The sequence below is a fragment of the Centrocercus urophasianus genome, unplaced genomic scaffold (assembly GCF_019232065.1).
Source record: "Centrocercus urophasianus isolate 14NV4802_14NV808 unplaced genomic scaffold, USGS_Curo_1.0 seq_20, whole genome shotgun sequence".
NCBI classification, from domain to species: domain Eukaryota; kingdom Metazoa; phylum Chordata; class Aves; order Galliformes; family Phasianidae; genus Centrocercus; species Centrocercus urophasianus.
The window spans coordinates 4,136,649-4,149,760 of record NW_024884756.1 but is presented as its reverse complement, the minus strand read 5'-3'; the positions used below and the strand labels follow the sequence as shown (position 1 = coordinate 4,149,760).

At 41.7% G+C, this 13,112-nt stretch overlaps 1 protein-coding gene across 1 annotated transcript in view; it reads right to left on the bottom strand.

Annotated features, from left to right (window-relative positions):
• The window catches only part of ERBB4 (erb-b2 receptor tyrosine kinase 4), a 501,644-nt gene that overhangs the window by 104,004 nt on the left and 384,528 nt on the right, over positions 1–13,112 (bottom strand). The window contains exons 19-21 of the mRNA XM_042822364.1: positions 4,344–4,476; positions 2,284–2,406; positions 1,691–1,789 (exon numbers count right to left, since the gene is read on the bottom strand). Of these exons, the coding sequence (XP_042678298.1) occupies positions 1,691–1,789; positions 2,284–2,406; positions 4,344–4,476 (355 nt within the window). The remainder of the gene's footprint in view (positions 1–1,690; positions 1,790–2,283; positions 2,407–4,343; positions 4,477–13,112) is intronic.

The following is a 13,112-nucleotide window of genomic DNA, read 5'->3' as shown; positions in this document are numbered from 1 at the left end:
TAAAGTCCAGTGAATTAAGTCAGCTGATGACGCTGTGCTACAAAACCCCTAAACAACCAACTTGGTCTTTTAAGGAGGATCTTACATGTTCTTTGTGATGTGCTTCAAGGTTAATCACTATCACAGAAAGAGCGATTACTACTATTTCTCTGTCAGAAGGTCAGCTCTTCATGTGGTGCAAACTGCACGCTTCCAGTGACTTCCATACAGCAATACCAATTCCATCTACTTGAAAAAGGCATCTGCATACTGTCTGTTGACATCAAACAGCACACATGCAGTTTGGCGTAGCAGCCTTCCACTCCCTGAGCATCCACTTTGATGGATCACTGAACACCAGATCTCCTCTTCCTGGAGCTTTGCCATGGACCATTATTTTGTCCTTTAAGCAAACATCTCATCTTCTTTATCGCTTTAGTGCAATTCATTTCATCCAAACAGAGCCCTTTTTTTGTGTGTTTGTATACAACGATTATTATATGTCATCAACAAACATGCACACGCAGCACTCCTGAAGAAAGCATAGGAAGCACCTTGGTCTACACACAGCTTTAGTTCCATTGTGAGAACTTGTGATCATTTGCTTGAAACAGCTAGAGCTGTAACTGCACATTGTTATTAATTTCTAGATGTAGGAGTAGATTATATAATGGGAGTACAGTCTCCTTGTGGTTTATAGTCCCATTAATGCTTATCAAATTAAGGCTGTACACTGAATAGACCTCCAGAATTTACAATTCCTACGTAATTTTCAAGTTCACAGGAGAGTTTTACAAATAAAATGCAAATTGCTATTATTTGTCAAAATACTGCCTCTGATTTGGACACAAACATTCAGTGTCAGTGAGGCTTAATCTTGACACAAAGCAAAAGACAGAACACAGAACATCCATAAAAATGATGATCTTGACCTTTTATTAACAGTATTTTAGACTAGCAAAGCCCAAGGAATTTTGAAAATGGGCATTTTTTTTTTTTTCCCCTCCCTATTATGTTTTTACTGCTGCTGACTGCTCCCAGACTCAGTGCTGAGTTCTCAGGGAAACTGAAGCAGAAGAGAGTTAAGTTTCTGTTCCTGAGAGTTCTACACAAGCAAAACTTGCATAGGTGGCAAGATGCTCCCCTGCAAATTCCTTCTCTTATCTCTATACTCTGCCACAAAAATGGAAAACTGCTGGCACATGAGACAGAAGTAATGAGCCTTCCACTGATGGACAAGCAAAACCCAAACATCTTGAGGCTCGTGGCATCTGCATGTTGAAACACCCAGCACTTCACCATTTTGGCACTGATGTTACCACATGCTTAGGGTTCCACAGCACTATTATCTGACCAGGGCAAAGCACTGTCCTGCACCGATTAATCCAGCTCTTCTATTTCAGAGAAGCAGCACTGACCTACCCCCAGCTGTTTACTGTTTGGTGCTTATTGTTTTAAAGTATTGCTACCATACAGAATCCATTAACACAGAGATAGCTGGTCTAGGAGTAACAGAAGGACATGTCCCTACTAACACTCAGCTGCTTTTGTGCATAGACCATCAGGTTGTAACATGTGCTAACCATCAGTACAGTACTGCTCCTGTGAAACAACCTCCTTCAGCTATTTAAGAAAAACAACTGGCAGGAATTACTCTTTACAACCTCTGTGGACTCAAGAAAGATCCCCCCCAAGACTCGAAACGACTTACATCCATGAATTCGACGTTGGCTTTGGGACCAGTGGTCTCATTAAGGATCTTAATGGCCACAGGAATCTTAACGGTTTCTCCCTCGGGGACCCAAATACCCTAGAAATATAAGGCAAAGTGACAGAAGACTAATAAGACAACAATCATAAAAATTTCACTGTTCTAATTCTTTATGTATTTTGTCACATTATGCAGTTCAATCCCGAACATCAAAACTGAAAATACACAAAATAAACTATTAAAAGCAAAAAAAAAAAAAAAAAAGAAAAAAAAAGTCTCACTAAACTATCAAAACTAAACCTTTATGTAATGGATGGTTGTTTGCCAGCAAGTGCCCTTAGATCATCTTGGTTTTCTCATCAACAATTGCGTTTAAAAGAAACGATGTAAGCATGAAGATGCACATTTTTTCCACCACCTATTGATTCCCACAAAATTAAACTAAATATGGATTATTTTATTCTATAATCTGATGTTGAACTCCCTGAAACTACTGAAAAACTTCCACTAATGAGTATCACTGGCAAAGAGGTCAGAACCTCACTGTTCACAGGTTAAACAAGGCTAATCAATGCTGTAGAGAAGACTCTTACCTTGTATACAGTTCCAAAGGCTCCAGAGCCAAGAACCTTCACTCGTTTCAGCTCAGTTTCCTTCAGGATGCGAAGCTGAGCTTGGTTGGGTGCCGTACCACTTGGAGTCAAGGGTTCCACAAGCTACGAAGTCAAGTCCAATAGTGTTAAGTATTTGAAAGCGTGAAAATTCACGAGCAGCTTATACTGGAAACAACCAATCCAGCCAAACACTGGAGTAAGACAGTAAAGAGTGCTGATATAACAACTCCTGGAGGAATCTCTTGCTTTTAAAGAAAACAATCTAACGCTAAGAAACTTAGCAATAGTATGAAAAAAATCCTCACTCAAAATGTAATCGTTTCCACCAGGAATTACATGATGGAACTACAAACTGGAAATTGAATTGGTGTCACAGTAACGCACTCAAGGACTTCCGCTAACAGAAGCGGTATAAATATTTCCTGCCTGACAGAAATACAGCATTTATTATCAGTGGACCACGTTGTATTTTTGCCCATTTTAGTGCCTCTTAAATTAGTCATATTTCTTTTAAATAACCCTGACTTAATGGCTCATCGTATTCTTATTCTGTTTTGGACAAGGGCCTGTTCCTCTCAACTTCTGCTGTACCATATAGGAGGACAAATTTAAGGAGAAAGCAACTTAAAGGAGACAATTTTTAGCAGCCATTAATTTGCTGCAAAAAAAGAAAAAAAAAAAAGTACAATTAAGTAATTTGTTCAAAAAAAAGCAACCTTGTCCCAAGAAACTTCATAAATAAACCACAAACCACCATTCTGTTAAAAATGACTTTAGAAATCACTACTGTACCATGTTTGCCAGAAAAGCAATGGTTCTTTAAAAATAAATTGAAAAAAAAATACGTGAAAAGGACAATACTCTAAACAATGAAAAACAGCATGCTCCTTTAACAGGATGGGAGAAATAATTCAGGACTACTCCTGCCCATATGGGATTCACACCCCTGCAGTATTTCAGAGTAGTCTGTTCACAAGGCTAACTGCTCTGTGGTTTCAGAACTCCTGCTATGGCTCTTTGAGCACTATGGACTACTTACCAGCTGACCAGACTACTTTAGTTTGGTTACCAATGTCAATAGTTGGAAGTTACTTGAGTACCAAAACATGAAACCAAACAGCAACAAGGTGATCTTAGAAATTATTTGCAAGCTGCACTTAAGGATTCTCTTTCTCACTTCCTGTTTAGATGTCCAGTATTAACTTAGTCAAAGAAAGAAGGCTCCCTCTGAAAGATAGCCAGCATGCTTCTGTATATATACGACTTGCAGGCCATCAGCACAGGAATGGCTAGGAGTATGAGTACTGTGGGCTTTAAAAATATGCTTGAAGAGTTTTACTACGACCAAGAGAAAGATTGGTTTATTATAACCTCCAGCTAGAAATAGAGAAGGGAGCTGAAGCTGTGTGTGCTTATTTCAAGAAACTCCTGATTTAACCTTCCATTTCACAGGCAGGCATCCCCACACAGTAAGACCTTCTACTACTACTTCTATTACGACTTCATTCCCTCAGGAGAAATACCACCAGCCACAGCTTTTATCTGAGCAAATGAAGAACAGGAGCTGCTGCCAAAGCCAGTGCTTGTGCTTAAAATCACTTCTGCTTAAGTGGAGGCTGCTACGATGGCAAGGTTAATATACCTAAAAGCATTAAGTTCAGCTTTCTATAAACCTGAACAGTATTCAACAAGCAACACAAATTCTAGCCGGCATAAAGGTATTTAGGAAAACAGACTGAGGATGCATAAATCCTTTTGTCAAGCTCTAGAGTGGAAGTAAGTGGGAGCAGGATCCTTAAAATACAACAGGAAACAACACTTCTTAAACAGCCTCACTGAAGTATCGCTACAGAACTATATAAGACTGATTATCTGTCTTGCAGAGGGGAACCCTGATTTAACATCATAATCAAACACATTTCAAAGTACAGGAACGGGGAGACAGTAGCAATCACCCCTGCTGTATGCGATGAACGAAGAACAAATGTTATGCTTAAAAACATTTCCTAGATTGCCTCCTCCACTACCTACACCCTCACCTCAGTCTCCAGGAACCTCCGCAGCGCTCTCTTCTTTTTAATGCTCTTGCGTCGAACGTACACAGCAAATGTCAGGCCCATGATGACGATGATGAAGAGGCCACCAATAACTCCCGCAGCAATCAGAGGGGTTCTAGCAATCAGAATCAGAGACTTCGCTGTTAGGTGGGATGACAGACCAGAGAACAATTGGGCACACAAAACACAATCGCTTGGAAAGGTTACTGTCGTGTGACAGTTTCTTAGTTGAACCAAATATAAAAATCAGAGGAAACTTATTAACAACTTCTCTTGATTTCCATCAATATAACAATTTCACTTTCTTCAAACTGCCATGCACATGTGAAAAGTTGTGTGGACAAGGAGACACAACATGCACTTTGATGGCAAACGCAAATCTGCAATGGCAAAATGAGGATACAGATATTTGCAATTTCCCTGCAAGAGGTTTGTCTTCCTGTACTTACTCTTTAGCTCTAACCACATTAACTCACGGGTTAGGGTGGAAAGGGGGAAAATAGTATCATAGAATCACCAAGGTTGGAAAAGGCCTAAAAGCTCATCCAGTCCAACCGTTCGCCTATTCCCAATAGCTCCTACTAAACCACGTCCCTCAACACAACATCCAGCCTTTCCTTGAACACCCCCAGGGTCGGTGACTCCACCACCTCCCGGGGCATCCATTCCAGTGCCTGACCACCCTTTCTGAAAAGCAGTACTTCCTCATGCCCAAATAAAAACTGCCTACCAACATAATGCATCTTCCTGAGTTCAGAGAAGGGAGGAGGAATTTCAAAAACACCGTGTCAGAGAAACCTGGAGGCATCATACACGTGCAAGCCTTGCTCAAGTATGGGATATTAATGTTTCAAAGTAATTCATTACTAGTACCACACACTCTCTAGGCACTCTCAGTTCATCACTATTCCACATGAATATTCTAGTGAAGGTTTTATGGTCGCACCTATCTGGTTCTGTCACCTTTTTCCAGCAAAGTCAAAAGCCTGAACAGAAGACTGCTTTGCAGCAGCCAGAAAGTCTCCTTCGAACAGTACCGAACTAGGGTCAGCTTTTGCACAAATGAAGTAGTGCAGTCCCCCACTACCCCTGCAATCTCCCACATTGTATGTGCAGAGAAACAAGCTCCTGCCGAAGAACAAGTTGATACAACTTCTGCCCTCACTTTGTTTTCTCTGTCTCTAAGGTGGGTAGAAGCCTTCAACCCAACGTCTTAATTTGAGTGCTCCCACAGAATGCCAGCAAATTACATAAACACAGCGTTTAACTTCCCAACAGCAGTGCCTGGAGATCAGCTGAAAAGATTGGCAAAGAGAGACAGCATGACAACTGCAGGGCAGAACGGTGCAGTAATCACATCTCGTTAGCTACAAGAAATAGGTTAACAATCACCAAGATTGTACAAGTGTCATTGCTCTGGTTTAACCATCTTCCCATTATGTCTGAATGAAGATGGGAGACACATGACAGCTTAATAAAATAAAAGTAGCACACAGGTACTGAAAATTTTCATGCGTCCAACAGAAACAGCGCATTCATTTACCTGATCCCTCGTTACTCCTTTACATCAAACCACAAAGCCAAGCAGTGGGATGCAGTCCTATCTAATCTGGTTTGCTATATTAAGGTGTACCTACATCACCACCGAAAACAATTTCGAATCCCACGTCTACACTAGTCATCAAAGACTCTATGAAGATGGCACTAACGCTCGGAAGCAAAAAGATACTTTCCAAAATGATACAGAAACAACCATAGAATTTTTACCACCAAAGTGAAGACTGACAAAAAACATCTCTTGACTTCAAAATGCGTTTATCAGTAGCTATCAAGACAACTGCTGATATCACCTTTTGTAACACTAAATATGCTGAAAGTGGTCTGAACAATATTTGAATGGTAGTCCATAAGTAATCAGTTCTCAAGGAGACATCCGTCATATCAACTCTCACTGATTTTAAAAGGAAATAATCCTTTCTAAAAAAGTTTTTTTCAACTTTTAGCTGCCTCACTCGTAGACCGACCATCCTTACGTAAAAATCTTGACACACACAAACATCACAGAGCTAAATGGATACAGCTGTATACCAAGCAGCTTCTCCTTGCCACGCCAACACAGCGCCAACCACGCTGCCCCAGAGACAGCAGCAATTATGAGTTTCATTTGACACATTGGCAAACAATGAGCCACAGGCTTCAGTGCTTTCTGGTATCATCAGTGCACGTCAGTATCACGTTTCACTGCTGTTACCATCCATGTACAGATTACTTCCTAAGCACTCGAGTTATTTTCTTTGTCACCCACTTCATTTGGGTTATTTGGACTTAGGTTCATTAGGCTGACTTTGCTTTTTAGCTTTTCTGCTAACACCTTCAACTGTGTAATCTCTCTAGTACTCTTGTGTGCATGGTATCTCAAATTTAATACTCAGCTCAATTTCATTAAAACTGTTTACCTTTCCTTTAGTTAACTGTTAAAGGCTGTTTAACACAGACCTCCATAGGGTGTTAATGATCAGAGATACAGGTTTCAAGTCTTCACTTTTCTCCCTTTCTGTTTTTTTTTTTTTTTTTTTTTTTTTTTTAATCCAATCTCTTTTTTTTTTTATTGCCCCCCAGCACGTGCACCAAACCATCAGTTCAGCTTCACACGCCGCTGGACATGCACAGAAGTCCTTATCTCTAGTGGCATTACGGATGCAATCTGTTTACATTATTGGTATTCTACTAGCCCACGACCACCTCTGTGAATTCAACTATCCATTACAGTCTATTTTGTGCTTAAAAATACTTTAACTAAAACTAACAGCAGCAATGTTAATGACGTGACAAAAACACCGCCTTCAAAAACAGATTTTGGTGAAGTCACCTTTAAGAGCACAGAGGCCCCATGTCTTCAGTAGGGCTCAGAAAGGCTAAGCTCGAGGATGGAGAGCAGCTCTATGTCACTCCTACCCATCCAAAAGAAGGAGGGACAGCCAGAGGTTGACTCTAGCTCGTGTTTCTTACAGCTCCACTACTAGCACTACTAGCCCACCACCACGAAACTGCTGATGCAGCCATTATTTTCCTTTACACGCTGAAAATCATCTCCAGAGGGTGTAAAAAATTCTCTACTAGGCGTTTCTGAACTTTTATGCTCATCAAAATAGACTCCGTAGTGCAAGAAATACGGCTCTGAATCATAATCCAATCCCACATAATTAATTTGCTATCCATCACCCCTCCCTAGGTTGAGGGCAGAATACTCAATTAATGACCAGACAGGGGAGGTAGAAAGAAAATAAGTACTGCATGTGAAAAATCCTGCCTTCTCAACTGGAAACTGTGTGTAATGGGCTAAAATTTGAAAATAAGATCCTACTGTTCAATCAGGAGAAAAGTATTTTTCTTTTCAAACGTGTATAGAATTCACCCGCTCCCACCCATCCAATTTGAAACTACAAGTTCAAATCAGAGTCCTAAGACTAACAAGGATGCTCAGCAGGGTGGGTTGTATATTTACACTCACGCCAAAACATCAACACATTTGCAATTCCCACAGTGCTCCCACAGTCAGGTATTAAAGCCTTTTTACTGACCTCATTGAGTACATGGCCTAGACTGAGTCCCCTGTAGAGTCGACTTGAACTCTAAGACTGGAGAACAATGCAGAAGAGAAAGGAAGCAGTGCTGTGCTCCATGGAATAAAGCTGAGAAAACACCTGTTTTCACATCTTTAGCACTAACCCACCTACTACAGCACATACATAAACCGAGCTTTAAAATCAAGCCCTTCCGTTCCTGCCTCAACACTTCCCAGCCCTCTTACTGCCTTAGGTTTTATCTATGTCACTCCTATTTTTTACTTCAAGGCACTCTTTTTTGAGATGGACGACCCACGCTTTGTGGTCCTCACCCTTTCCCTAAGAGGTGAATTCAGTCAACTTATAATATGCGTTTTCAGAGATCTGAGGGATTTTGTTAATCCTGCAATGATAATCTAGGCATTTAAATTACACAAAATTAACAGTTCAGGGTGGAAGCAAATTTGAGTGTGCTTAATAGCTTTTCTCTGCTGTCCAGCAACCCCCCGCAATCTCTACATCCACAACTCCCAGTGCCTGGTGTTCACAGAACAGGGCTCCCCAGAGCAGGAAGAAATCAGCCAGGATTATTCACATAGAAGCGTGCTCTTCTTTATACAAGAAAGAAAGAGCCCCTTCTCCCTTTCTCCACTTAATCTGAGGGTGTTTAAACATTGAGCAATGTCACCTTCACGTTCAGATTAGCTTTTATCACATATAATCACAAATTGTAACTGACAACTGATCTCACAATGCCTACCAGTTCCACATTTAAATCTAGATACAAGCAAACCGCGTTCCATCACGCTGTCACCTCGCTTTACTTAAAACTTCGGTGGCAGGTAGCCTCAGCCATGACTTTCCAATGTGCAACTTGAGCACTACATTGTAGGTCCCAGCCTGCCCACCCTGCAGTTAAGCAAGTACCTTAGCATGTTACTGGGTGACTCAAACCTTGCGCTTGAAGCTTTTCACCATCTTCATCAAACGAGAGCCCAAGTTCTCAGCCATGAGCAGAACACAATTCCCACTGATCAAGAGGTGCTGTTAAGAGCAACTGCACTATTACAAGGCATCAAAATTGGGCAGTGATTTAAATAATTTCAGAGAACAATGATGTCTCTCTTACTTTCACCATAAATTACTATGAAGTCTGTTTTAACCCCCTGCTCATACAGCTGACTGGGAATAAATACTGAAATGCCACTAACTACAGCACTGATGCAGAGGCTTTCCATGGGTTGCTCACGCCATAAAACTGCAAGTCCACCTGATATCTGTTGCACCCCTCATATTTTAAGGCTGAGATTTTTCTCTCCTGACACAACACAAGGGAGGAACGCTTGCTAAAAGCTTGCACGGTGACTTTGTTTTGAGGCTTGTGCTTTAAGTAAAACAGATTAACGTCCCTTGTAAAATATTCCAAGTCAGGCCCCGCGTAATAGGGATTGATTCATCTGTGACAGAAAGCCACTAAAATCCACTAGATGGGCCTCGCAGGCAAAGCCAGTTCATCAAGCAAAAGAACAATCATCTTCATAAAGTTATCGTGTTTCCTGTTTCTTTGCAAAGATTAATATTTTGCTTCAAATAAAGAAAGCCAGCCCTGTAATGACCACAGGTGCTGATGAACTGCTCCGAAACCAAAGCCATCACCATTAGCTCAAGGAGCCTCTCTGCATAAAGCATTCCTATTAGAGGCAATAAAGTCAACCCGCAGCACACAGCCTTCTCTGTAACCAGCTGGAGCCAACAGGCTCTACAATTATTTCTGTGTACCTGAAATCATTAATTAGAACACATGCTTTTCTCCAACAGAGCCAAAGTGCATTCTGCTGCAAGACACTATGTGCTGAGAGACCACTTTGTCTGGCAGCACTGATTTCCACTCATGAGCACCACACTGCAGCAGTGTGAGGCTTGGGGAGATGGAGAAGTACAGCGTAGCGTCCGTATTAAATCAGTAGGCAGTCAGAACTTGAATGGGGCTTGGTAACAGAGAGCATACCTGCTAGCATAAAACTGACCACTGACACTGACCACAGTCAGGACAGATTCCGTGCTCTTTCATCATTGTAACAATTTGGTACCCACTATATATTCCAAAACCCATCAGTACAGCATTACCTGTATTGAGCCATTCGGCATACAAAACACTGAAAGCCATCCACAACTACGTGAAATCTTGCCTGTAGGACTGTAAAGAAGGCTTGCCTCCCTTTAAGGAGGCACAGGATGAACTTCTCTCAGCTCTGTGCCTTTCATTTTTACTTCACAAATGACCTCTCTTTTGAATATGCCTCAGTCTCTGTGTAACCATCTCTTTTGATCTGTCCTTGGAAAACCAGCCTTTCCTGAGAGTTGTTCAGCAGATCTAAGCAGCACAGCGCAGTTTCAGTCCGTGTCTAAGTGGCTGCAAACTCTTTCCTGTTCCAGCTTTGAATCAAATGGGACAGTACCTGCTTGCGCAAGCTCCAGAATATTTCACAGCAATGAACTTTCAAGGACTGGACTGGTGATGAAGCCTGAAGTTCTCAGTCACAGGCTGCCTCTCTCCTAAATCTTTCTGACTCATGCTTCTCAGCACATGCATTAGGACAGCATCAATTCCCATTTCTGTCCTGGCTCGGTACCTGAAGTCCGATGTGCAACCTGGCTAAAGCCAACAAGCCTCTTCTCATCAGTGCACAGTCAGCCTAAGCTATTAACAAGTTCAGCACCGGACACTGGCAGAGATAGGAAAAAAAGCCATACAAATATGGGACATGATAAACTGATGAGAACAGAACTGTCACACCACGTTCCTGATCTTCAAATATCTTGTCACATCCAATCAGGCGTTCTGTGATAAACGCAGAGCTAACGTGGGTTTCAGCTGAGCTCTTCTTAACAAGGGGTGGCATTAAATCATCTTTGGGACCTATGTTTGAGATCAAAGTCAGAGCGAACCGAGGATTTGTAGACTCCATTTTAACTGCATTTGGAAATCTGCCCCCATATAATATGCTTGCATAGAGGATTAAGACTTCTGCCTTCAAAGTCTACAACACATTAACACTTCATTCCACACTGGCATAAATGTTCTCTAATATTGGAGAAATAATTGCCTCCGAATAACCACCACGCGGTTGTTAACTGGAACATGCATTTTTGCTTCTCCCTGTGAGAGTTTCTAAATACGTGTAATTCATCTCTGCAGAGCACAGGATGGAGTAAACGTGGCCAAGGCTTTTAAGTACAAGCAAAATCAAAGTTGATAAAGATTATGGCATAAGGAATTTGTTTCCGAGCACCTCTGGTGGGACAAGAGGAAATGGTTTTAAGTCGAAGGAAGAAAGATTGAGGTTGGCTGTCAGGCGGAAGTTCTTTTCTAAGAGAACAGTGAGGTGCTGGAACAGCTGCCCAGAGAATCTGTGGATGCCCCATCCCTGGAGGTGTTCAAGGCCAGGATGGATGGGGCCCTGGGCAGCCTGGGCTGGTATTAAATGGGGAGGTTGTGGGCAGGGTTGGAGCTTCACGGTCTTTGAGGTCCCTTACAACCCAGGCCATGCTGCCATTCTGATGCCGTATTGGGATTTATCACTTTAGTATTAGAAGGGTACCATCACCATCATTATCTATTTAGATGCCCTAAGTTACATTGATTGTTAAAAAATGTCATTTGATTTTGAGGGGGAAAAAAATAAGGAGAAGAAAAATTGAGATCCTCTTTTTGATGCAAAGCTTGCGCATGACCATACCCAGACATACCCCTGAAGTCTGCATCTGAATCCTTCAACTTCTCTTAATTCTAGTCATTACACTATCAGCATGACCCTACAGTACACTCCAAAGAAAACATAGATAAAAATAACTTAAATCAGCTTTGAATGTTATCCCCAGCTTCCGTTCTCAGCTCCTATGATATTTTGCATGTCTCTATACACACAGCAACCTCCTAGCATCTTGATAGTCACAGATGTGACTTGATTAGAAGAACAGCTTGTGTCCATGACAAGGATATGGCTCAGCACAACCTAGTCCCTGCAACAGCTGCTTTATTACAATGATTTTGAAGTACAGTATGGCCCACATAAAGGCCAATGATGATGATGTAGTAAAACAGCTCTCTCTCTTGAATTCAAGTATGCTACAATATTCCAGACTTTAGTGCAGGTACTGCCTTGTCTAAAGATTTAAATACTTCTATTCCAATAGCTGTTAAATGCTCTGAATGGAGCACACCTAGCATCCTGGGTAAAAGCGCATACGAACTGACACCGACATAGCAGCCTCTCTGGCCGACAGCAGAGCCTGCTGACCTTCTGAGTATTTTATGTCCCACAACTTCTGAGGCCCGTTTGGGCTCAGGACAAAGGAAGTTCAAACATCCCCCCGGGTTTCCACCAAATTGAGAGAAGGGAGAGGAACTGCCTCTCGTCACACTGGAAAAATGTAGGTGTCTGCAGTGTGATGAGAGGCATGCAAAACAGTTACTGAAACCAACTAGAGGGAATACATACACACCTTGCTACAGCTAGTAATTTTCCTAACCAAAATTTCCTTCGTAAGGGAAGAGAACTCCTTCATTTTTGAAATCTGTTGGTTAAAAGATGACTGATATGTCCCGAAGCATGGAATTTGGTCAACTGGAGTCTGATCTGATCTGCTGGCTGAACACAAAAATCCAAAGACAGTTTGCACAAAGTGTAGAGGAACTGCACTGAACCTAACCTGCATCCAAGTCGTTTATGAGCTGAGGTTATCATTGCCACAAAGAAGGGAAAAATTGCCCATACGTGCTGGGACTGTTTTGAAGCTAGGATATCATCTATGCAATCTGTACTTACTCTACGATTCTTACTGAGATTGAGACTATGCATTCGTCAGTCCATCTGTTTAAAAGTGCTCCACTTTTAATGCAATACTTTTTCTTCCTTTCCTGAGAGGGATCATGAGGGGCAAGCAAAGAAGTAATTTCTGAAACATTCCAGTTTCTTTAAAGAAGACTGGGACACAACAAACAGCACCAAATACACTATAGGGATCAGCTACCATTACTATTAGAATGCTAAACCTTATCTCCATCACAGAATGAAAATTGCAGGGGCTGGAAGGGACCTCCAGAAATCGAGTCCAGCCTGAATTCTTGTCTGCATCTCCCTCTTTTTTTTTTGTCCTCCTCCACGTCGCTAGCCTCATTTCT